A 25917-nucleotide genomic window follows, 5' to 3' on the forward strand; every position below is an offset into this window, starting at 1 on the left:
ACGTTCACCAAGAACTAAACGAGGCCAAAGCCTAGATGATCAGCCCAGGCGCCAGGCCAACTGATCCTATCTTAAAATTAAACAAATAAGACCTGTCCCGACATCATAGCAGGCGTCCGGCGACATCCCTCCGGATGAGATTCGTCGCAGAGAGCAGCTCCCTTTTTGGTAGAATAATGCTCTATAAACCAAAAAAATGGCCCCTAACGACTGTCCCCAAGGACAACCACGTAGTCGTTTACCCTCGAAACAAAGATAAACGTACCGCTAACTAAACCAGTGGTAGCCAGTTCACATCTGAGTCGGAAACCGCCTGTCATTACTTGGGATAAATGCAGGCGGTACCCTTTGAGTTAATAGCCAAGCAAAACTTGGCGAATCAAGGGGGCCAGCCGGCCTACGTCGCCTGGTTCCTCTACTATTCAAACTGGAGTGACGAAGACTGAGTAACCCCAAGGTTAACTCATAGTCGCTCAACCAACCTAGTACGGAACCTAAAAGGTACGAGAAGTCCGCTTATTTTTTAGAAAACAGAGGTACTCGACCACTATTCCTACTATATTGACAATTGGTACCATTTGAGTTAATTGCCAAGCAAAACTTGGCGAATCAAGGGGGTCAGCCGGACTAAGCCGCCTGATTCCTCTACTACTCAAACCAAAGTGGCGGTGATTTACTAACCTCAAGGTTAACCAGTCGCCCTCCCTAGTACGTAACCTAAAGGGTATGAGAGGTCCGCCTGTTTTTTGGCAAACAGGGGCTCTCGACCACTATTCCTACTAGATCTGATAGAAGTTACCGCCTGCAACCAATGCAGGCGTAGCTACTCCGGCCAGGCGTCCCGTTCACGGAAACAGACGGGCTGTCCCCATCAAACTTGGTGATTTACATCAAGCCCTGTAAAACCATGCCGAAACATTTTGGCACAATTTGAGTTAATAGCCAAGCAAAACTTGGCGAATAAAGGGGTTCAGTCGGCCTAAGCCGCCTGATTCTTCTACTACTCAAACTCGAGTAACGGAGACTGGGTAACCCCAAGGTTTACTCATAGTCACTCAACCAACCTAGTACGGAACCTAAAAGTTATGAGCAGTCCGCCTGTTTTTTGGCAAATAGAGGTACTCGACCACTACTAGGTTGGCTATACTTAAGCTGTCGCCTGTAACCCAACAGGCGTAGCTACTTCGGTTGGACGTCCCATCTGACGCCTGCTTCTACGCAGCCACCATAGAAGACGACCAGCCATCACCCAACAAAATAAACTAATAAGTACCAAACTTAGTATATTGCATTTCATAATAAGAACGAACCAAAAGAGGCCGACGGCCGGATAATATTAAGCGCTTACCCCCTATTCAATAGTTGATTGTCTACCTGATCAGGGGCTATCTGCATAGTGGGGCTAAGAATCGGCATCTGTCTAGTTCGACGGCAATCATTATTATGATTGATTAACTTTGAAAATGTCATACCGCCCAAGGTATCAAAATTTTCTAAGTTAATCAAGTCCATCTTCCATTAAAACTAGACAAAATGCCGACCTAACATGCCTCGAGGGTCTAACTTTCGAAAGGAACAATCCCTCCTGGAAAGAGAGATTACTTCTTCTAAGGGGCTAATGATTAGGGTAAAAATACCCATGACAAGTTGACCAATCCGGACCTACCACGTGTCCGCCACATGGACCAATCAGCGTTCGCTACATGTCACACTTCAAGAGGTCCAACATGGACTAATCAGGCTATGCCACGTGGCCCATAACCTGCCAACCTAGAAAACGGCTGTCAAAGGCCTGAGTCCCGAGGCAAGCCTAATCAGTCCTAAGTTTTGCCAGAAAACCTAGTATTGGGCACGTACTTCGAGGCTATAAAAGCAGATGAATAGCCTCCATTAAACACAAAATCAACTCACCGAGAGAAGCCTAAACACACGTGCATACTAATCGCTAGACCTTACTTAGCATTAAGTGCACCCCCTTGAGGCTACCCACCGTAGCCAGATTGATCACTCCTCTCTTCTGAGGAACCAGATCCCCTTTTACTTTCTGCACCATTTACTCCTCAAACACGTTCTAACTTGATCGTCGGAGACAGAGCCCCCATCCCTGGGGGTTTCCATTGTTTTGCAGGTATAGGCGCACGGATCTAGTCCCGGAATTGTAACTCTCCCGTAGGACACCATAAATCCCCGAAACAAAAGGCATGAGAGTAAGTTCAAAATTAGCTCAATATTATGTTCATATTCACAATCAACATCAAATTGAAACATAAACTTGGTCATACTATCAAGGTAACATACCATATATTATTTCACCAACAATTAATCATCAATCCACCATAGAACAATTTCACCTTATACAATGTCATACAATTATCGGACCTCATATCAAAACCAACATTTTTAGTAAGAACATTTTCCAAATGAATTTCATCACTAAAACATTCAATATGAAATTTAGCCAAAGTATGACAAACCAAACACATACTACTGAAAATTATACCACATTCTTGAGCTTCACAACAAGGTAGTACATGAAAGTTGAAATTGTCATACAATTCATGAAATGAGGAACTCCAAATCACAAATTAATCAACAAAACAGCAAAAGATACTTACAAAATTAACTTTAAAATAGAGAAGAGTAAGTAAATCATACCAAATAGCTTGAAAACAAGCTAAGAATTGAAGAACCAAAAATGGAAGAAATTCGGTAGATCTCGTCAACAATGGTGGAAATATGAGATTTGTGATGAAACATTGAGGAGATTGTTGCAAGAATTCAAGAGATTAGTGAAAGGGATGAGTGGGATTGAGAGTAGATAGAGAAAGCTAGGGTTTGAGTGAAGAAGAGGAGTGAGAAAATGAGGGAAAGAAAGGGGGAAAATCGGGGGTATACACGATTCTCCTTTTCGCTGAAATCGCCAAGAGCGGGCGCTCCTCAGGTAGAGAAGAAACACTCACCCTTTCTTTCTCTTGACTCCTCTTAGAAACACTCTCCTCTAGGTACTTGTCACTTCTAGTGGTGATAGCATAAACCGGTTCCTTGGGGTCAAGACCTTGTGAAAGTAGAGAAGAAGGACTAGCATAGTCTTTCAAAGAATTTGCTAGTTGGATGACTTGGGTCTCAAGCATCTTGTTATGTGTCATCATCTCATTGAACTTTCTGTCACTCACACCCATGTATGTAGTAAGAAACTTAGTTTGATTCTAAACAATTTCTTCAAGATTAGACCTAGATGATGCTTTTGGTTCAAAGGAATTATCACCTTGGGCTTAGGTCTTTGGAACAAAATCGGGTGAAGGGCCTCTTTGTGAATTGTTTCGAAAATTACCCCTACCTTGGTTGTTCCAATTACCTCTACCTTGGTATTGGTTACCATAACCTTGGTTTTGATTTCCAAAGTTTAGGTTATGATTACCAAAGCCATGGCTTTGATTTTGGCCACTATAACCTTGATTGTTATAGTTACCTCAGAAACCTTGGTTTCCTTAGTTCCTATAACCACCACCTTGGTTATAATTGTCAAAATTCCCTTGGTAGTGAAAATTCACATTGCCTTAACCTCTGTAATTATCAAATCTTTGTCCGTTGTTATTGGACACAAAGTTCACATGCTCACTCTCATTACTATCAAAATCATCACAAGCATTCGAAAAAGAATGAGGGCAATTAGAAGCATCATGATTATATGAACCACACGCATCACAAAACAAGCATCCACTAGGCATGTTATTGGAAGTATAAGGAAGAGTAGGGTTAGAAGATGTACCTCTCCCCTTATTTTTGGAGGGAATAATAGGCGCTTATGAAGAAGCACTCTCCAATTTGGCTTTGATAGAGGTCATCTCCTTCCCTAGGTTTGAGATTTGCGATGACAAATTGTTGATGGCATTGAGATGATCAACGGAATAAACCATGGAGCTACTCTTGCTTGTGGACTCTCGATCACCATCTTGTCAATCCATGTAATGCCTCACTACATCTTCAATGATATTAACAACTTCTTCCTCCGTTCTATTCATGATTGGACCTCCGGCTCTCGCATCTAGACAAGACTCGCCTTGAGGACTCAAGACTCCATAGAAGATTTGAATTGTTTGATAGGTTGGAATCCCATGATGAGGACACTCTCTTTGGTACTCCTTGTACCTTTCTCAAGCTTCATATAAACTCTCACTTGGCTTATGCTTGAAGCTTTGGATGAGTGTTCTAACTTCCACCGTTTACTTATGGGAGTATAATCGAGATAGGAATTCCTTTATGACCTCATCCCAAGTACGCAATGGATTAGGCTTCACCTCTTTATCCAACCATTCCAAAACCCTCCCTGTGAGTGAGAAAGGGAAAAGCTTTAGGCGGATGAATTCTTGAGAAACTCCATTCACTATGATGGTATTACAATACTTTTCGAATTCCTTGAGGTGGTTTAGAGGACTCTCGTGCTTGGCTCCACTAAATTGTCGCCTCTCTATCAATGTGATCATTGCGGGTCTTATTTCAAAGTCGTTTGCAGGGGTGGTGGGTGGTGCTATGCCACTTTCAAACCAATACGCACACGGGTATCCCTAGCTCCTTCAAGGATACTCTTGGATTTTCACCCATGATTGCTTGTTCTTCTTCTTGTGTACTTCCTCTTGTGAATGATTGGGGCTCAAGGACCTTGAAGCAACTCTCCTTCTAGAAATTGTCCTTTCAATTTACGGATCAAAAGGCACTAGAGGTCGGACACGTGCACTATGCATACAATCTCAAAGGAAACAATTAGTAGCAGGGCTACAAATGTAGCCTAAATAGGAAAATCTTTTTGTGTTTTCAAATTAAATGAAAAAGACTCAACAACTATAGCAAACAAACTAAGTCGCTCCCCGGCAATGACACCATTTGATAAAGGATCTAAAAACGTCGTTATATGCTCAAAACTTTATCAACAAAATTTGTAAACACTCGAACAATCCTAAACAAAGTATAGGGGTAAGTCAAGGGTCAAACCACGAGGAATGAGGGAAAGGTTATTGTAGCCTACGGTCAAGCTACTTCGAAGAATGGCAAGGTGTTGATTGTGTAAACTATGGTCTCAAGCAACTAAATCAATGAAGAAATTCAATATCAAAAGCACTAGGGATTAAGATCCACATGCAATCAAGATAGGAATGCTAATTAAGGGGAATCGATCAACCAAGTGTTGCAAGGGAAAATAGTAAATGCAATAAAAAGAACTCAAAAGGTTATCTCCTAGAAGTCAAGCTAGGTTTCCTCTATGAAAGGTTAGAAAGAAGAATCACAAATCAAATTCAATCAATAAATGCAATCCCTAAATCAAGTGGTCATGTCATTAGGGATCACAATGTAATCTAGCTTGAAAATCAAGGTTAGCTACTCATATCAATCCAAACACATGCACAATTCTATCAACCAATCTAATTACAACATTCAATCAATCAAAATCCATCAATTAGCAAAGATCCATCATTCATACATGCTTCACCATCACTCTAGCAAAGAATCTACTCACTAATCATGGTGAATTGAAAAGGCAAAACTAAACTAATCAACAAATTCATCATCATCATTGCAAAACAAACTAATCAAGATCAAATAAGTCAATCAACTTGAAATCGCATCAATTAATCAAAATCAAATGCAAAGAGATTGAATTAAGAAGAAGAAGAATCTTACAAACTTAGATCAAATCAAGGAAATTGTGCTTACATTCAAAGTAGAAGAAGATCAAATGTAGAAATCACCATTTTCTCTCTCAAGTTTCTCTCTCTAAAATCTAGTATAAAAATGGAAGTTGAAGTCTAATTCTAGTTGTTCATAAAAATTAGAAGGAAATTCTATTTATAGTAAAACTGACTAAGGAGAAATAAGGAAGATGTCCAAAAATAGACCCGTACGAGCGCGCCCCTCTCATGAGCATGCGCGCCCGCAATAATCTGGGTACGGAACAGGGATCACAAGTGGCGCGCCCGCGCTTTTAGGCTGCGCGCCTGCGCCACTGGAATAGGGCATCTCCTTCGTGCGCTCTTCAATGTAGGTGGTGCGCTCCTCTTGATCGTCATTAGATATGGAAGTCCGGAAATGGAGTCTACGGTGGGTTCAACACCACGGTTTCATGCGAGCGCAGCTTGTGAGCGCAATCACTAATTCTTGAAGCTAGTCATTTCTTACCTTGTGAGGTATATGAGAGATTCTACCTTGCACTTTAAGCATCATCTAACCTGAGAAATCATCATGAAGGGTTGTCTTGGACTTCACCTTATACCTACAAACAAAGAAAGGAGAACAAATAAAAGAGAAAACACGATAAAATCTACGAGAAATAGAAGAATAGGTAAAATAAACGAAAATGGGACAAACTAAAGAATAAAAGATCATAACTAAGAGGAAAAATAAAAGAAAGCTATAAAAGCAACTAAAATCATCCTAAAATAACGTCATTTGAGTGCCATAAATGGCACTCATTAGCGCTTGATATGCAAGTTATATATATATATATATATATATATATATATATATATATATATATATATATATATATATATATATATATATATATATATATATATATATTGAAAGAACTAGTTACAAATATTTTGGTCAACTTTTTTATTTTACCGAGTATTTGTAGCGGACATTAAATAGGCCAATTACTAGTAAGAAGTTTAATTTTAAATTAGATGATATTACCAGCGTTTTACGTCAGTAGCAAATCCCATAATATTTGCAACTACCATTAAATAAGTCAGTTGCTAATATAAATTTTAACATTGAATTGCCAACTATTAGTAGTGTACATTAATATGCCAGTTGCTAATGACTTAGTATTTGTAACTAGCATTATTTTAGTCAGTTGCAATTAGTGTTTTAGTAACTCACATATTTAACGCTAGTTGCTAACAGGGCGCTGCTAATAGAATTTTTTCCACTAGTGATTTCTCCTTACTTAGCCAAAGTTCTCATCCAAAATTCAACCCTACAAAAATTAACAATAAAAAAAAAATCAATCGAATCGAAATCCAAGATAATCCAAATTGATAATAAAAGAACTAAACTCTAGAACTCGGGTTGCCTCCCGGAAGCGCTTGTTTTGAAGATCATTAGCTTAACCATAGTCCAACCAATCATGATTATATAGAAGATGGCTCAGAACCCAAAGGATCAAGCCGAAGACAATCAATAAGACCAATTTTCTCCTTGCAAAAATAAAGCTTGAGACGGTGGTCATTCACCATGAACTTGCGATCTCCCACATCGATTTCATACGAGCCATAAGGAGTGACCCTTGAGGTCTTGAACGGACCCGACCACTTAGATTTGAGTTTCCCTTGGAAAAGACGAAGTCTTGAGTTGAATAATAAAACCTCATCCCCAACCTTGAAATCTCTTATTGATTCCTTAGTCATGTCATTTCTTTGTTTGCTCCTTATATAGCCGCGAGCTCTCATAGGCATCGTAGCGGAGTTCCTCGAGTTCATTTAGCTTCAACAATCTCTTCTCCCTTGCCAATGACAAGTTCGTGTTCAACTCTTTGATTGCCTACCAAGCTTTATGCTCAGGCTCTACCGGCAAGTGACATGCCTTCCCATATACCAATCTATATGGAGTGGTGCCGATGGGAGTCTTTTATGCGATTCTTAGAGCCCATAGAGTATCATCGATCCGAAGGGACCAATCTTTCCTCATGCGGTTCACCATACGCTCAAGGAGATTCTGGATCTCTCTATTCGAAACCTCCACTTGGCCTTGGGTTTGGGGGTGATAGGGAAGTCCTAGCTTGTGATGAACGCCGTATTTCTTGAGAAACAATTCAAGTTGCTTCTTTACAAAGTGAAAACCGCCATCACTAATTAGAACTCTTGGCACCGCAAACCTCAGAAAGATGACCTTCTTGAGGAGTTTGAGAACGACCTTATGGTCGTTTGTGGGAGATGGGATGGCCTTAATCCATTTGGTGACATAATCCACCGCCACCAAGATATATGAATTCCCACAAGATGACACAAAAGGTCCCATGAAATCCACTCCCAATACATTAAATGGCTCGACCTCAAGAATGCCTTGTTGGGGCGTTTTATCCCTCCTAGTGATGCCCCCACACCTTTGACATCAATCACAACTTTTTATGAATTCTTGGGCATCACGATGCATAGTTGGCCAGCATAGGAGAGATTACGAGATTTTTTCCATCGTCTTAATCTGGCACACATCGATGAACGATTCCATCTCTACATATTTTGAATAGATATGGGTCATTCCAAAAGTACCTTCTCGCCTCTTTGAAAAATCTCGTCTTCTGTTGGGAAGAATACCTAAATGGAGTGACTCCACTAGCCAAATAATTGGCGATGTCCACGAACGAAGGGCTAGAAGTCGAAGAGATTGCCATTAGGGATTCAATTCCTTATTCATCTTTGATTGGTTGAACTTCTTTGTCATAAACCTTGTCTTCAAGAGGTAGCCGGAACAAGTGGTCCACCACATGGTTCTCGGCTCCTTTCTTTTTCTTCATCTCGATATCGAAATCTTGAAGTAGGATAACCCATCTAATAACTCGTGGCTTAGAATGTTCCTTATGCATTAGGTAGCGAACCTTATCATGGTTCGTATACACTATCACCTTGGAACAAATGAGATATGAACGAAACTTGTCCAAAGCGAAGACCATCGCTAGCATCTCTTTCTCCGTGGTAGTGTAGTTCCTTTGAGCATCGTCAAGGGTCCTACTACCACAGCATATGACATGTGATCTTCCCTCTTTTCTTTGGCTTAAAATGGCGCCCACTGCATAGTCAGTAGCATCACACATTAATTTAAAAGGCAAGTCCCAATTGGGAGCTTGCACAATGGGGGCCGAAACAAGAGCTTCCTTGAGTGAGTTGAAGGCCACAAGATAAGATTCATCAAAGAGAAATTCAACATCTTTTTGAAGCAATCCGGTCAAAGGTTTTTCAACTGTGGAAAAATCTTTTATAAACCTTCGGTAAAAGCCGACATGCCCCAAAAAGACACGTACCTCGGTGATGGAGATAGGCAGGGGTAGCTTGGCTATTACCGACACCTTTGCCGGATCTACTTCAATTTCTTTCTTAGAACACTTTATGGCCTAGGACAATGCCTTCCTCGACCATAAAGTGGCACTTTTCCCTATTCCAAACAAGACTCGTCTCTTGACACCTCTTGAGCACTCTCTTAAGGTTTGCAGGGCAAGTGTCAAAAGACGAGCCACCAACACTAAAATCATCCATGAAAACTTCAATTTCTTCCTCAAGCATTTCGGAAAAAAATGACATTAGAAAACTTTGAAATGTAGACGGGGCATTGCATAGACCAAATGGCATCCTTCGGTATGCAAATGTCCCATAGGGGAGAGTGAAGGTAGTCTTCTCTTGGTCCTTAGGATGGATTGGGATTTGGAAGAATCCCAAGTATCCATCTAAGAAGCAATAGAAGGCATGACGTGACAATATTTCCAACAATTGGTCGATGAAAGGAAGAGGAAAGTGAGCTTTCTTTGTAATTTTATTCAACTTCCTATACTCAATGCACATCCTCCACCCGGTCATCGTCCGCGTGGAGATTTCCTCTCCCTTATCATCCTTCACAATGGTGATGCCACCCTTTTTAGGGATTACATGGACGGAACTCACCCATTTGCTATCCGATATAGCATTGATGATCCCCGCCTTACGTAGTTGGATTTAACGTTGTTGAGGAGTGAAATCCGGAGGAATGGCGCTACCAGCCAAATAATTCATGATGTTGGCAAACTAAGGCTCAGATTCCTCCTCAAGAGCATATAGGACATCATCCATCAAAGCATCATCTATTGGCAAATCATCTTCATGCATTCTAGCACCTCCCAATCTCTAAAGGTGGTCCGCAACTACGTTTTGGGTTCCTTTCTTATCTCTCATCTCATAATCAAAATCTTGAAGAACCAACACCCATCTCAACAATTGGGGCTTGGCTTCCTTCTTGCTTACCAAATACTTGAGAGCCAAATGATCGGTATACACTATTGTCTTGGAGCCAATGAGGTAGGCCCTAAACTTCTCAAAGGACTACCAAGAACTCTTTCTCGGTAGTAGTGTAATTTCGTTGAGCTTCATTGAGAGTTTTGGACAAATAGTGTATGACATGGAGCTACACATCCTTTCGTTGCCTCAAGACCGATCCGATTGCCTCAAAACTTGCGTCGCACATCAATTCAAACGGTAAGGACCAATCGGGGCCTTGGACTATGGGAGTGGGGCATAAAGCTTCCTTCAACCTACAAAATGCATCATGACAAGCTTCGTAAAATATAAACTTCTTATCTTGTTGTAAGAGAGATGTGAGGGGCTTGGCAATCAAAGAAAATCTTTAATTTATAAAACGCCGATAAAACCCGGCGTAGCTAAGGATTAATTTCACCTCCTTCACATTAGTGGGAGGAGGGAATTTCTCTATGAATTCCACCTTGGCCCTATCCACCTCAATGTCGGCTTGGGAAATCTTGTGGCCAAGGACTATGCCACTTTCCACTATGAAGTGGCATTTTTCCCAATTCAACACGAGCTTAGCCTTCTCACATCTTTCTAAACAAAAACATAAGTTGGAAAGACAATCTTCATAGGTGACTCCTCCAACGGAGAAGTCATCCATGAAGACTTCCATTTCTTCTTCAATCATATCACTAAAAATGGACATCATGCAACGTTGAAACGTTGCGGGGTATTACAAAGACCGAATGGCATCCTACGGTTGGCAAAAGTACCGTAGGTATATGCAAAGGTCGTCTTCTCTTGATCCCTCATATTTATAGGATTTGGATAAATCCCGAATAGCCATTGAGAAAACAAAATTAAGCATGTCTTGTAAGCCTCTCGAGCATTTGATCAATTTAAGGTAGTGGGAAATGATCCTAGGAAGTGTTTGTGTTCAATTGACAATAGTCATTGCACATTCTCCAACCCGTGACAAGTCGGGTTGGGATCAATTGATTTTTATCATTTTCCACTACCGTCATCCCTCATTTTTTGGGCACTATTTGAACCCCGGATACCCAATCACTATGATCTATTGAGTAGGTGATCCCCGCATCAAGTAACTTAGAAACTTCTTTCTTTACAACCTCTTTCATGGAAAGATTAAGTTTCTGTTGCCTTTGCCTACACGGCTTAGCACCCTCCTATACATCAAATCGATGCATACAAAGAGCAGGGCTAATACCCTTGATGTCATCAACAGAATAGCCCAACGCGTTTCTTTGTTTCCTCAAGACATCGATCAAAAGAGAAGATTGCTTTTCCGTGAGGGAGGAATTGATAATTACAGGAAATGCATTGTTGGAGTCAAGAAATGCATACCTCAAGCCCGAAGGTAGAGGTTTCAAGTCTACCTTCGGTGCTTCCTTGCCTTGTAGAGCTACTCTCTTATCATCTTCATAATCGAGGTCAAGCGGGAATGTGTTGCTTTAATAAATTGGTTCTTCTACGTTCTCATTGAGCATGGCTTCATATGCAAGCACTTCATCTTATGGAACTATCATGAGCACATTCAACAAAATATTCTCAAGAGTATCATTAGTAACATGCATATGGGAGCGAGAGAATTCATCAAGCACGGTATTAAGAACATCAATTGTAAAACATTCACCACTTGAGGAGGGTTGTTGCATGACACTATTCAAGTCAAATACAATGGAATCATCGTCAACTATTAAGGTCATCTTGCCCTCTCTCACATCGATAATTGCTATAGAGGTAGCTAGAAATGGTCTACCCAAAATGATAGGAATTCTCTCATCCTCATCCATCTCTAGCACATAAAAGTCCACGGGAAATGTGAAACTTTACAACCCTAAGGGGAATATCTTTAACCTTTCCCATGGGGAACTTAGTGGATCGGTCCGCTAGTTAGAGAGTGACATTTGTGGGGAAGAAGGTTCCAACACTAAGCTTTTGGTAGACGAAATAGGACATGAGGCTTACACTTGCCCCCAAATCACACAAAGCCTTCTCACACTCAACACCATTTATGGAACAAGGAATGGAGAAACTACCCGGATCTTTCAATTTGGTTGGAAGTTTGTTAGAAATAATGGCACTACAACTTGCGGTGAGGTTCACGGTTTCACACTCCCTTCTCCCACTCAAAAGATCTTTCAAGAATTTGGAGTAGTTAGGCATTTGTTTCATTGAATCAACAAAAGGAAGGGAAACATGCAAATTCTTAATGACATCTAAGAACTTCCCAAATTGAGCATCAAGTTTGGATCTTACAAATCATGAAGGGTAAGGTAATTTCTCCTCTCTTGGTTGCTTTTTCAAAGGTATGGGTGTTGTTTCTTTTGCGGTATTTTTCTATTGGACATCATAAACTCTCTCATCCTCTTTCCTGACATTCTCAACCTCCTTTTCCACACTCAAAGGTTCATTCACCTTAGAGGTATCATCATCACCATCCATCCCAACTCCTTCTTGAGACTTATTCTCTACCATAGGGTCACCCCTTACCACTTTCCCACTCCTAGTTGTCACGGCATACATGGGTTTAGGGCTAACCCTATAACTAAAAAGGGTAGAAGAATAGGAAGGAGAAGAAGAACTAGATGCAAGTTGAGTGATTTGAGTTTCAAGCATTTTCATGTGAGCATTTGTTCGCTTTTTATCCTCTTCATGCATTTTCATCATAGCATCAAGCTTAACCATTATGAGATCATTTGGTGGGGCCTCAAGTTGAAGGGGTTGTTGAGGTGGAGGAAATTGGGGTTGATGGAAACCCGGAGGCTTGTTGGTTTGCGCATAGAGAGTAGCATGTTGAGCTCTATTTCCCCCGGTGCCTTGGTTGGAAACATTCCTTTGTTGATTGTTCCCCATGTTACTTAGATCACCAAAACCTTAGTTTTAATGGTCATAGTAGTGGGGGTTGTGTTGTTTATTTGATTACCATAACTTCTTTGGTTAAGATAGTCTCTTTCTTTGTAATTAGAAGGGCCTCCCCCACCATGGTATTTGGTTATCATAACCACCACCACTTTGGTTCCAACCATGGTTCCAATTTTGATTCCAATTCCCCATTTGATTATGGTTTGGCCTCATGTTCCCCATATTCCCCATGCGAGGATTGTAAGTCATAGCATTCACATTCAACATTATTTTCATTCTAATTCTCAAGGGAAGGGGATTGGGAAGCATCAAGATACATGCAACCTCGTGACTCATGATCATAACTACCACAAACATCACAAAACACACAACTAGGAGGCATGGAATTGTAGCTAGAATTGTTAAAACTCATACCTTGGCCTCCCTTGGTTGAAGAGGAGGTATTACCTTGAAGATTTGTTCTCTCTCTCATTAGGGCATCCATCTGCTAGGCCATTTTGGAGATTTGGGTAGTGATATTGGTGATTGCATTGGCTTCCTCCAAACAGTAGACCGTGCCTCTCTATCACCCTCGTACCAATCTTCATAATGCCTCGCGACCTCCTCTATGATCTCTTCCACTTCATCCTCTCTTTTGTTCATGATAGGACCATCGGCCCCGGCATCTAGACTTGTTCTTCCTTGAGGTGTGAGACCACCATAGAAAGTGTGAATGAGTTGATACTTAGGAATCCCATGATGTGGAAATTGACGTTGGAGCTCTTTGTATCATTCCCAAGCCACACTTAGGGATTCTCCACCCTTTTGGCAAAAGCCTTGAATCAAGGATCGAGCCTCGGCGGTTTTCCAATGATTGTAGAACCGCCTTAAGAATGCCGAAGTGACTTGGTCCCATGTTGTGAGAGAATTAGGAGGCACCTCCTTCTCTAGCCACTCTAAACCTTTCCCAATTAAAGATAACGGGAACATCTTTAGCCGAATGTATTCTTGAGTAACCCCATTGGCTTTTATCGTATCACAATATTTCTCAAATTCTTTGAGGTGCTCATGAGGACTCTCAAACTTTCCACCCGATAATTGCTTCCGTTCTATCAACGCAATCAGATTGGGTTTGATTTCGAAGTTGTTGGCTTGAGTAGTAAGAGCTAGAATCCCACTTTGTACTCTAAAGGCTTCGGGAGCCCCTAGACGCTTCAAGGTTGTATTTTCTCCCATCTTTGGAGAATGGTCTTCGTCGAAGTTGAAATTGGAAAAGGGATTGATATCCGAATGTAGTGAAGAAGAATGACTATAGATATCCTTTTCAACCTCACTAGAAGAATTTGGAGGAGTTGGTGTTTGTTTACCTCTTTTGAAGGTGTAAGACTATTGGCTTTGTGGCTTCTACAACGCTCTCTTGCTTCTCTTCGCAACATACTCAAGGATCGTTCTAACTCGGGGTCAATGGGTACCAAAGACCTTGTGCCAGTATGTCCCCTGTGTATACAACAAAGCTAAGCAAAACGTGAGCATTGACAAGTAACAAGAGTAACACAAACAAACTAATAAAAGTGAGCTAGTCTCAATAAGATAGTGAAAAAGTAATGGAAGCCGTCTCCCCGGCGCCAATTTGATAAGGGAATAAATAGGTCGTTACTATCTATCCCTAAATCAAATAGAACGTATAAACCTAAACAAACCTAATATGAGTATAAGAAAAGTAAAGGGTCGAACCATAGGGAGATGCTAAAACACTATAATCGAGCTAGATTGGACAAAAGAACGAACACTAACGAATTATGATTAAACTAGAGGGAAAAGTAAGTATAATAAACACTAAGGAAATGGATCAATGCAAATCTTCACTCAAGCAATGATAGGGGAAAGGAAGTGGGAATCAAGCAAATTAAATTTCTCATGAAAGATGATTAAAAGCATAGCCTACTCTCCTATCGGGAGCAACTACTTTCTCAAACATACACAATCACACAATCGTCGTAATCATGTCTAAAATGAGGTAAGTTAACATGAATCATCTAATGAGCATCATTCAATAACACTATCTTCATAAATCGAAGTCAACTCACCCAACCATAACCCATTGATTGGCTACTCAATAGAAATAGTTGGTAACTCATGAAAAACAAAGACTTTAATCACTAATCAACCCTTATTCTCAATCCCCAACATGCTCAAGATTAGATTAACCCATCACCATCCTTTTAGTTAGGGGATTACTCACTAATCATGGTGGAACCAAGTTAATCACACAACTAACAAGGAAAGATATGATTAACAAGCAAATGAAAGAGATATAGTAAGTAAATAAGAAGTTAACGGAAAGAAATTACTAATGGAGCTTCATTAATCTTTAAAATGGTTCATTACAGGTCATCTAAGACCACAACATTAGTGTTTCTCTCTCTAAGATTAAGCTAAGAAAACCCTAGATTATGCTAAGCTAATACCCTAATTAATTGCTAAGGAGAGAGACTTAAAACTATTTATACAAAGGCTTAAAAGAGAGTAGCCAACTTAGATGCACGCCTTTGCAAGCATTCTGCGCGCCCGCAATAATCTGGGTATGAAAAGTGAAACCCAGCGATGCGCGCTCGCGTATGATAATTGCGCAACCGCGCATATATGATGCAAGCTCGCGATATAGGCGCGACCAAGGCGTGCAGACTTCCTATCCTGATTCTGGAATTTGCTCCTCAACTCTGTGTGCACCGTTTCACAGAGACTGCGCGCCCACGCAACTTGGGTGCGTGCCCTCTCCTAGGTCACGCATCAAGCACGCATAGTTCCTGCCTTGATGCTCAGATTTTGCTTCATGTAAGCGCCCGCGCAGCTTGCCAGTGTGCGCCCTCTCTATAGTTGCACAGCACCTCATGAATTAAGCTTCTCTCCTTAGTCCAACATCAAGGTTTACATGCAAAACATAAATAAAAGAAACCAAGGTAGAAAAGAGACAAAAAAAGGGATAAAACTAGAAGGAAAAGAGAATAAAGAAAGGAAGCTAAAGACGTAAAAGAGGCCAGAAACAAGCTACAAGCATGGGGGGAAACCACTAAAACGAGCTCTAAATCGTGGCACAAATGCCACTCATCAATCACTTGTTACCAAGAAGCATTAACGAATCTCCCAGATCAAACACCCATACAACAAATCCAAGAATGAAATGATATGGAACCAAAGAGATCTTCTCATAAGCCGATGCACAATTAGTAAATTCAACCTTATAGCTCTATTTTCCAAAATTGAAAGCGACAATGGTGAATCCTGAAATAGTATTGAATTTAAATATCGTCTTGGTGACATTATCTCTCACATAGTAACAATTGTCATTGAATGAAGGCATATTAGATGGAAAACAAGAGAATAATTGAGAGCAAACATCAAATTTGAAATCAATTTCTTCATCAAAGATTGGGGGTCCAATAAAATCAACTTGATTATCAATGATGGAGCCAAGGTTATCCTTCTCTATAACCAATTCCAATCTCATCTATAACTAATACTAAAAAACTTACCGCTGACATCATAATTATCTATGTGACAGTTTCTTATAAAAAAAATTCCCTCCAAAACAATTATTGACATCATTTTTTTTCTTTTTGTTTTCAAGGTAAAGCTAATGTTTGGAAATAATTGATTTATTATACATTTTTCTATAAGTTTTTAAATACACAATTTCTATTCCGATGAAGTAGAATAATTGACCATTGGTCTCTTTCACATTCTTTTTTTCCACCTTACCCTGATTTTTGTAAAAAATAATCTCCTACATTTTATTAGTGATTGTACAGTTTGGATTTTCCACTCTTTTTTAATTCTTTTAAATTTTCTATAATGAATAAAAAACGAATGCTAACACCATGTCCTTTATTTTAGCTCAATTACTCTAAAAAGAGGGATTCACGATTTATAATGTTTTTCTTAAAATATTTATATTACAACTTACAAGTAAATTATTTATTATTAAAATGTGCATCGCACGGGACTAACTTAATTTTAAAATTACTATACTCATACACCCAACTTTCAGCATCTCAACAAACACCAATAATACCCTCAAATGTAAGCGGTACTCAACAAAAATGTCACCAAAACAATATTTTTTTCCAATTAAAGAGAATAAAAATAAAAAATAAAAAAAAAATAAAAAAATGTCACCACTGATTAATTCACTTGTTCAACAACAAAACCACACACAAGAATCTGCAACACAAATCCAATTTCTCAACAAAACCACAATAAATGTCAAAATCGTGCATAGCTACCAAATTTCGAACTGTTCTGTTAGTGCCTCGGAGCGCCCGCTCCTCACTACGGATAGCCAATTGCACCCTCCGTCGTAGTGTCAATACCCAACTCGCTCAATAGCAACCATATCTGCAAAATTGCAGCCTTTGGTGATGGAACTTCAAACAACGGGTGTTGTAAACTGATCGGCGTTTGTTCGAAAATGAAGGAGTGATTCGATTTTGTGGGGGGTATTCAATTTCTAGGCGAAAGACGGTAACTCGCTGGAAAAATCGACGGGCTGGTGGAGCTTTGACAGTGGATTCTCTTCGGAAGAAATAACAGAGGTGGCGGCGCCTTGATTTTGAATATGGAGAGGAAATGTTGGTGGCGCTTGTGTTGATTCTCGCAGCAAGAGTAAAAGAAATCGAGGGAAAAAAAGATTAGTGGGCGGTGATGATGATGGCCGGTGGTGATTGAAGTCACAAATCGCCGGAATATTCAATGGGACGATGCTTTGATTTTTGTTGGTCATCAAAATTTCCGAGTAGAATCGAATGAAGGTGGTTTCTTTATTAGATCTAGAAATGTTGGTCTGGATGTTGGGTAAAGCAGCAAGACATAATATGAGAGAATTCATATTTATCTCCTTGATAAACTTGAGAAGTTTATCCAATGTTATATAATATATGTATTTAGTAGATGTTCATTATATCCCTACGATTATTCTACTATATTTTAGATATTAAATTTATTATTGTATAAGGAAACTATATATATATATATATATATATATATATATATATATATAATATATATATACTCCCATGTCATTCAACAATAAGAATATACATCTATTTTTTCCTCAACTTTCTTTCTCTTCTCTTTAATTTTATAACACGTTATCAGCACCAAATCTCTTAATAATAATCTCTTAATAACAATATACGGTTTGTTCTTGATGTTTTGTGGAGAAATATCTCTGGGTCCGATGAGAAAACGAGAGGAAAGGAGTTCGTCAAATATCTGGGTATACTATTAATCAAAGGAATAGTCATTGTTATAATAATAAGTTCTCCGTAAACAGGATTTCGCATCAATTAAAGGACTCCTTAAGTTTGATCTTAAAGCCGGCACTATCCTTTAGTGGGTTTTTTTATTCCCGAATTTTAATAATCAAGGTGATCGGACTGATCATGCTCGATATCAGGGAAGTTCACTTTCAAGTCTAATATACAGTTTTTATAAATTTATATTTCGTAATCTAATTCTAGTGTTCTGCATAATATGTTTATTATGTGCCCTTAATTATGCGTTTTTTTTTTTGCAAAATTTATGGATTTGTAATGGAAGAAAATCAATTATGTAACCTTTCCATTCAACTTTCACCAAATCTACACAAATTACAAAGAGCAATCTTGGGCTACAAATCAGCCACTGATTTGCTAATAATACGGAAACTAGCTAAAGCTAAGGTAACTAAATATTTGACAGCTAGGAAAGAATAAATACAATAAAAATTATATATACATAATAATCTAATGCCTAGAATATATTCGTGATATATATTAGTAATGGAGGTGGGTTGAGTACGAAGACCTTTATGGGAGTCTGTCTATTTGGGGCTAATGTGTTAGTTGACTGGTTAAGTTGCATGTTCTTTACGTTTGCTAATACTTGTTGTGTGTCCATTGATAAATCATATTTAATTATGGACTTATAATTTATCTTAGTTAATTAGGCTTTTGTTTTCGAATGTTTTATTGTGTCGAACCTCTTCCTTGATCTAGAGTGTTAGGCAATGGTTTTGTCGAGCATAGAGAATGTGCTAAGCTTTACCTTGTGAATATCCTTATTAGCTTAAAACTTTAAAAGGGAATTAGAATTATTAATGTTAATCTTTGGTATATAATTTAGCGTATCTATAAACTTGAAATATATATATGTACTAGAGGTATAACATTTTTTTTTCTTGGTCTAGAAAACACCCATTATACCTCTACACTTGATAGCTAAAGTGAAAAGCTTGGTTCAATATAATATCATACCAGTAAGCAAGGTCGCACAAAGGTTAGTTTGTATGTAATCCACATGTGGTAAAAACATGAAGTTTGTACCTTTATTTCTTGAATGTTTATGTATATTTTGTGACTATTTATTATATGAGATGATAAATCTGTACAAAAGAGTTGGTTGATAAATCGTAAAACCTTCACCTGTTTTTTACGCCTTCGTGATGAATATAAGTTATATCTTTCGTGTATAGAAACTATATACAGTGGAAAAAGTCGATAATAAAATGTTTCAGATTGGATGGTGTGGTTGCTTCCAAAATAAAGTCATGTAGGTATCAGGGCACACTTATGTTTAATTTTTGGCTTCTTTTGAAGAGCTCTTTCCCAAATTAAAGTCAAGAAGAACCGCAATTCCCAAATTGCAGCCAAAGTTTTAAGTTTTCCCATTCTACCGTCCACGTAAGCACTGGTTAAAAAACCGGTTTTTTTTTTTTTCCGGTCCAGGGTAAACCGCTACTTGAAGTAGCGGTTTCTTTGCAATAAACCGCCACTTCAAGTAGCGGTTTCTTAGTTTAAAACCGCTACTTGAAGTAGCGGTTTGTTTACAAAAAACCGCTATTTTATGTAGCGGTTTATTTTGGAAAACCGCTACTTCAAGTAGCGGTTTACTTTGAAAAACCGCTACTTGAAGTAGCGGTTTACCCTGGACTGGTTTTTTTTTCAAACTTGCATAATCACTCAAAAAAAAAAATCTGCAAGTTGTGTACCTGTAAAACATGAGATATATAGCATATTTTCAACACAACCACCATAAATAACAAGTTTATGAAGATCTAAGGAAGTCGAAATTGCAAAGTCGAATATTTTTCAATTGATTAAATATAACAAAATCCAATTCTAAGCATTTACAAAAAAATTAGTTTAGTTCCAAAATATACACTTAGCTCGGGCGTTGCTTCTTCCCATGAGGTGACGATGAAGATGATGCAGCTGTCTCCTCTGGAATGTCATCCAGGCCAACTCCAACCCCAGACGTAGTGTTGCTACGCCGTCGGTTTCTCTGATACTGGCGATGCACTAGTGGAGGAGATGTCATGATAGTATGCTGAGAAGGAGTCGGTGGACGGAAGGCACGTGCTGAATGGCCTCCACGATGAGGTGGTGGTCTGATCGGCATAATGTGCACAGTAGAAGATGAAGACGTGGACGGTCGAGGCTGCTGAATAAGGTGTGACTGCCCCACCCTAGACAAGGTTTGGCCACAAAATGATGTAAAACCCTGCATCGTCTGTATGGCAAATGGTATAGCCGTCTCTGGTGGCAAGTGGGAGATGGTCTCAGTAGCTCCCGATAGCTGGACGTGCAAATCAGCAAATGCATGTGCCTACATTTAAGTGTAGTTTTAATGTTAGTAAAATGAAATCAAAAACGTAAGAACTAGATTGAAATGAAGTGAAGTTCATACAAGCAGGAGGTCAGAGGTAGCTGGCTGGTAATGACTCGGGGGGCGCTCCTGCGAAGGTGGAGTAATGACCAGTCTCGTGATGCGACGGTACCAAGCCATGTACTCTGTCATGGCCGGGGAAGAAGTCCCAGTGAACGGGTATCCCATGAGAGTGAGAATGTAAGCACGGCTATGGCGCTGAACTGTCAAGTCATCAGCTCCCTCTGGCATCTGTGAGAAGTGACGCCTGAGCCACGTCAACTTCAAAGTAGATCCCTCCAGAAACGGCTTACCGTTATCATCATGGCCAGGTCGAACTCCCAGCAATTCCTCAACTAGGTCATGCCATCCCTCAAATGGAGGTCCAATGACAGGAGGGCCGTGCACTCTCAGACCTAACAGGACGGAGACATCCTGTAAAGTAATGGTGGCCTCACCTACCACTAGGTGGAAAGTATGTGTCTCCTGCCTCCACCTCTCAACCAACGCCGTAAGAAGAGATCGATCAAGCAAAAACCCTCCTCCCAAAATCCTATGTACACCGTAAAACCCAGCAAGCCTAACGTACTCTAGTACTCCGCCATCTACCCTCCACTCACGTCCCACGCTGACCATATGCTCCCTAACTGAGAGAACTCTATCAGCTACGCCACTCCAAACATCGTGGCTCCTATGGGAAGTCTGCAAGCGTAGAACAGATGGATTAACTGGGCCTGGACGAATCACCGGCTCCATGGGACCTACACGATAACAAAAAATTGAATTAATGTTAAGCGTTCGAGAAAAAACATAAATATTAAACAAGAATATATAATTAATCATGTTACCCAGATGATCCAAATCCACCAATAAGAGCCGGACATGTCTTCTTGTTATGCCCAGGTCGCCGACAAACACTGCATGCCTTCTTCACACGATTGGGACGCTCATCCATTTCATTTCGAATTCTAGTGGACCGTCGGCCTGGGCCTCTTTTCAAATCTGGGTTGGCAATAGTAGTAGGACCATTGTAAGCTGACCAGTGGCAAGGATCAGGAACTGGTGCGAAACACTTCGCGTATGAACGCCTATATTCGGCGGTCATGAAAAAAGAATCCACAAAGTCTGCATGTGATAGGCTTCTATGACGACAAACTGCTAGTACATGAGAGCATGGGAGCTTGTATATTCTCAATTTCTCACAAGTACATGTCTTGCTCAACAGATTCACAGTGTGGGAGTTACCACCTTTACCAGCTTTTCTTCTTCCACGACCGATCCTAACCTGATACAACCCGATGGCATCATAGTCAAAAGCAACAACCTCATAGTGCGTGGCTTTCTCCATGTTGGCTTCTATTGTCTTCTTAGCCTTTTCCGATAACTCATGGCCCTCTTCAAGTCTTCTTTTACTCCAACTTCTTCTAGTTGCAAAATAGGAGTTAACCCGGAAAAAGGTCATTTGCACTAAAGCGGTTATCGGGAGACATCGAGCCCCCTTTAAGACTCCGTTGAAAACTTCCGACATGTTTGTAGTCTTCACACCAAACCTGAAACCACCATCATGATGAATGGACCACTTACTGTACGGAATTTCCATCAAGTACCTACGGGCCTCTACATTCAAGTCACCAATTTTGTTGATGTAGTAATCAAACTTCTTCTTCTGCCTTGCAGTAGCTGCTTTGCCAAAGAGGTTCTTTATGACGACACTTTTAAATTTTGAGTTCACATTAGAAGCCAAGTGTTGTGTACAGTACTTGTGGTAGGCATTGGGCTCCTCCCAACCACTTCCAACTTCTTCCATTGCTGCTTAAATACCAGCATGTCTGTCAGATATCACACATAGCCCTTTCCTATCTGTAACTCGAGCACGAATACAAGCCATGAACCAAGACCAACTATCATTGTTCTCTCCTTCGACAACCGCAAAAGCAAGGGGGAATAGTTGAAAATTGGCATCCGTTCCCATAGCAATGAGTAGAGTGCCTTTGTATTTGCCATATAAATGAGTGCCATCAATGGTGATAAGGGGTCTGCAGTGACGGAATCCATCAATACATGGCTTGAATGCCCAAAAGACTCGTTGAAAAACATGTGTTCCACGAACCGTACACTCTAACAACCTCCACTCAACAACAGTTCCAGGATTTGATTCCTTGAGAGCTTGCATGTACTTAGGGAACTGTTCATATGAACCCTCCCAATCCCCATAAATGAGTTTTATTGCCTTTTGTTTCGCTAGCCATGCTCTCTTGTAGGTTATTTGGAATCCATCAAATTTCTCTTTCACAAGTTGCACCATTGTCTTGATTTTCAATGAAGGATCAACGCGAATGACATCTAGAAGAGCATTGCAAACGAACTCGGAAGTCAGTAGCTTATGATCTCCCGAGTCGATGTCACCAACATAGTTACTTGCATGAGGGCCGTTGTACCTCACAATTTTAAACGTAGAGAGTGTTGGATCTTTCACTCCTCTAAGCCTCCATGAACAACTACATTGTTCTTTCCTCTTGCACTCAACAACATATTTCTCTGGCTCTGCCTCCACAACTCGAATTGTTTGATTTCTAGCTATGGAGTAAGATTTCACAGCATCTTTCAGTTGTTGCAATGAGTCAAACTGCTGACCAACCTCAAATTCTCCCCCATTGTTATATGTCTCATTTCCTAACCAAGACATCCATGAGTTATTCAAACGAGGATCAACTTGCGCCACTTCATTGAAGTCTGAAGTGGGGGCGCTTCCTTTAATTGCCTTATCACGAGCTTCAATTACCTCTTCATCATCATCTTCATCAGTGTCATTCATCTCTGCATCGCCAAATACATCAACATTGTTTGGGTCAAGAGAATCAAGAATGCCTTGTGGTTGTGTGCTTGTCGAGGTTCCAACATTAGGCGATGAGGCCGGAGACCTAAACTGTGAGAGATGGTCATTGACATAATGTGGATCAACAAGCATTCTTGTGAATGACCCTATGCCCACACTTTGAACACCAGTGGAAAACGGTTGATCCACACTACCAAAAAAATCCATCCCCGGAAAGGAACCAGTGTTAGTTTGCACAACTGGCTCCTTTGGAACTTGTTCAATGAACAATTGCATTGCAACAGAAGAACTCTGAGTCACAGCAATCCACATAGCTCTAACAGCGTTGTCGTCATTTAACGGAATTGCAACATATGCCCCAGCCATAGGATAACGCATAACCACCTTCAACTCCACACCTCTAGGATCAACACTCAATTCTTCATATAGCTTGTTCAGAACTTGTGAATATGTCATCGCAGAATGTACAAACACAAATTTTTGATTCCCACCCCTATACGTTATATCGCTATCTTTGTGGACAATTTCTCCACCCCAATAGCAATATAGAGGGTAGTTCGGAACCTCCATGTTTCATTCTAGAAAAGACCATTATTAATCAAAGATATTAGATTGCAAAAATTCATTAACAGTGTGGCAATGTCCTAACATCAAGCAAGCAAACTACACAATTATAGCAACCTAAACTGAGCTATGAAGGTCTTAATACCTCTTGAAGCTCAACATGGGCATAAGTCATGACTACATGTACTTTGAGCTCATGTACTTTGTGTATAGAAGCTCTATTTTCACTTTCAAAATCAGCGATTATAGCAACCTAAACTGAGTAATGTGATCGAAACCATTAATAATTCTACAAGGGTTATATGTAAGGTAAGTAAATCAACAACAACAACCAAAACCAACCACAAACATACATACAATTCTGAAACTCAATAACAACAACAATAAACAAGAACACTAACAACAACAACACAACCAAAACCGAAACTCAATAACAACAACAATAAACAAGAACACTAACAACAACAACACAACAAAAACCAACAACAACAACACATACATACAATTCTGAAACTCAATAACAACAACAAACTCAATAACAACAACAAACCCAATAACTGAATACAAAAAATAATTAGGGCACTTACCACAAACAAGAAGATCAGCACGTTTCTTCTGAAATTAGCGAAGCCGACCACTAAAGTCGAACCCTCGGCGTCAACAGCGGCGGCCTTCGTTGCTGAGGAATGCTCCGGCGCGTCGGTGGATTCCTTGGCTGCGCCGGCTTCCGTTGAAGGAGGTGTGATTTTGGTGGAAGGCGTGGATGGGATTTTGGTGAGAAGACGAAAATGAAAGAGGAAAGTGAAATCAGGAAATTATACCTGCTAGAAAACCGCTACTTGAAGTAGCGGTTTATTAAAAAGAAACCGCTACCTGAAGTAGCGGTTTATTAGTAAAAACCGCTACTTCAGGTAGCGGTTTTGCTGTAGACCGGATTTAAAATTTCTTCCCCCTGAACCGGTGACGTGGACGGTACTTTGGGAATTCTTAAAACTTTGGCTGCAATTTGGGAATTGCGGTTCTTCTTGACTTTAATTTGGGAAAGAGCTCTCTTTAGAAATAGTTCACTTGTTTTACTATTCTTCTTAATATGCGAATTTTAATGTAGTCTCAAAAGGATAGTAAATGCCCTCCGCAATGATGAATATTCTCAACTGCGTCATTATATATCTATGTGTCTAATAAATTGTACTACGTAGGAAGTTTTAATGGGATTTTGCACTATGTTGAAATTATTTCATATATAATCCCAAATTGTTGTTTATACATATAATATGTTATTCACCTAAGAAGTTAGTTTTCAATTTCTAAATACATGACAAGAGTCATGTTTATTCACATGTGATATATGTATCGTGATGAAGGGATTTTTAACTATGAAGAATTATTATCTCTAAAGTGTTTCACATAAATCATAGGTACGTTATAAGTGTGGGTGATGTGTATAGTGAATTATGTGCTACATAAGTTTCATGTATGACCTTGATATGCTGGATTCAGTGAAATTTCTTAAGTATGGTTTTTCAGCGACATGACATGTTAGTAACCTTATAAGTTGATATTATTATAAAACGTACTGACATGATCCCAATGTTGAATTATTAATTGATGCGTGTTTAAATTTGATTTTATATGATATAATATGCCTACATGAAGCTGTATTGCAAGAATGATGCGTTGAACATGATATATTCATACATATGGATCTGAAGTTCGTTTAATTTATGAAGAGTCAGAGAAGCCTAAAAAATAATATTATGATACGTATATGACTTAAATATATATATATTAGTTTCTAATATAGTATGTTGCTTAAACAATCTATATTCACATTTCACAATAGTAGGGATAGTGTGATTCTATAAACACAATGTCATGAGGAAAATATATACAAAAGATTTGGAATAGTATCTAGACACCGAACCTGGGTGGGTGTGAAATGGTGATTCATAAATTACTAGATTTACTCACTCCCTAAAGTAA

The 25917-nt window shown here is 39.6% G+C and overlaps 4 protein-coding genes across 4 annotated transcripts; all 4 read right to left on the reverse strand.

Annotated features, from left to right (window-relative positions):
• Positions 1–19959: 19959 nt before the first annotated feature.
• On the reverse strand, positions 19960–20716 carry LOC110687990. Its single transcript, XM_021864655.1, has 2 exons — positions 20577–20716; positions 19960–20495 (listed from the first exon to the last, which is right to left on the reverse strand). Exons 1-2 carry the CDS (start codon positions 20685–20687, stop codon positions 20052–20054), a joined length of 555 nt encoding a protein of 184 aa, XP_021720347.1. The 5' UTR covers positions 20688–20716; the 3' UTR covers positions 19960–20051.
• Positions 20717–20761: 45 nt separating this feature from the next.
• On the reverse strand, positions 20762–21290 carry LOC110687647 (serine/threonine-protein phosphatase 7 long form homolog). The gene is made up of 2 exons (XM_021864281.1): positions 20849–21290; positions 20762–20802 (listed from the first exon to the last, which is right to left on the reverse strand). Exons 1-2 carry the CDS (start codon positions 21288–21290, stop codon positions 20762–20764), a joined length of 483 nt encoding a protein of 160 aa, XP_021719973.1.
• Positions 21291–21378: 88 nt separating this feature from the next.
• LOC110687658 lies at positions 21379–22341 on the reverse strand. The gene has a single exon (XM_021864289.1). It carries the CDS (start codon positions 22339–22341, stop codon positions 21379–21381), a length of 963 nt encoding a protein of 320 aa, XP_021719981.1.
• Positions 22342–22347: 6 nt separating this feature from the next.
• Positions 22348–24625, reverse strand: LOC110687669. Its single transcript, XM_021864298.1, has 2 exons — positions 24522–24625; positions 22348–23948 (listed from the first exon to the last, which is right to left on the reverse strand). The coding sequence occupies exon 2, from the start codon at positions 23938–23940 to the stop codon at positions 22348–22350; it is 1593 nt and encodes a 530-aa protein (XP_021719990.1). The 5' UTR covers positions 23941–23948; positions 24522–24625.
• Between the last annotated feature and the right edge of the window lie 1292 nt (positions 24626–25917).

This window comes from Chenopodium quinoa, unplaced genomic scaffold, assembly GCF_001683475.1.
Source record: "Chenopodium quinoa cultivar QQ74 unplaced genomic scaffold, ASM168347v1, whole genome shotgun sequence".
Classification (NCBI taxonomy): Eukaryota; Viridiplantae; Streptophyta; class Magnoliopsida; order Caryophyllales; family Amaranthaceae; genus Chenopodium; species Chenopodium quinoa.

Coding starts and splice junctions, on each gene's coding strand:
- LOC110687669 (XM_021864298.1), bottom strand. CDS start 23,940: ATGGAGGTTCCGAACTACCCTCTATATTGCTATTGGGGTGGAGAAATT.
- LOC110687990 (XM_021864655.1), bottom strand. CDS start 20,687: ATGACAGAGTACATGGCTTGGTACCGTCGCATCACGAGACTGGTCATT. Junction 20,496..20,576: donor CTACCTCTGACCTCCTGCTT/GTATGAACTTCA, acceptor ACTTAAATGTAG/GCACATGCATTTGCTGATTT.
- LOC110687647 (XM_021864281.1), bottom strand. CDS start 21,290: ATGGAGCCGGTGATTCGTCCAGGCCCAGTTAATCCATCTGTTCTACGC. Junction 20,803..20,848: donor ACCTGGCCATGATGATAACG/GTAAGCCGTTTC, acceptor GACGTGGCTCAG/GCGTCACTTCTCACAGATGC.
- LOC110687658 (XM_021864289.1), bottom strand. CDS start 22,341: ATGGAAGAAGTTGGAAGTGGTTGGGAGGAGCCCAATGCCTACCACAAG.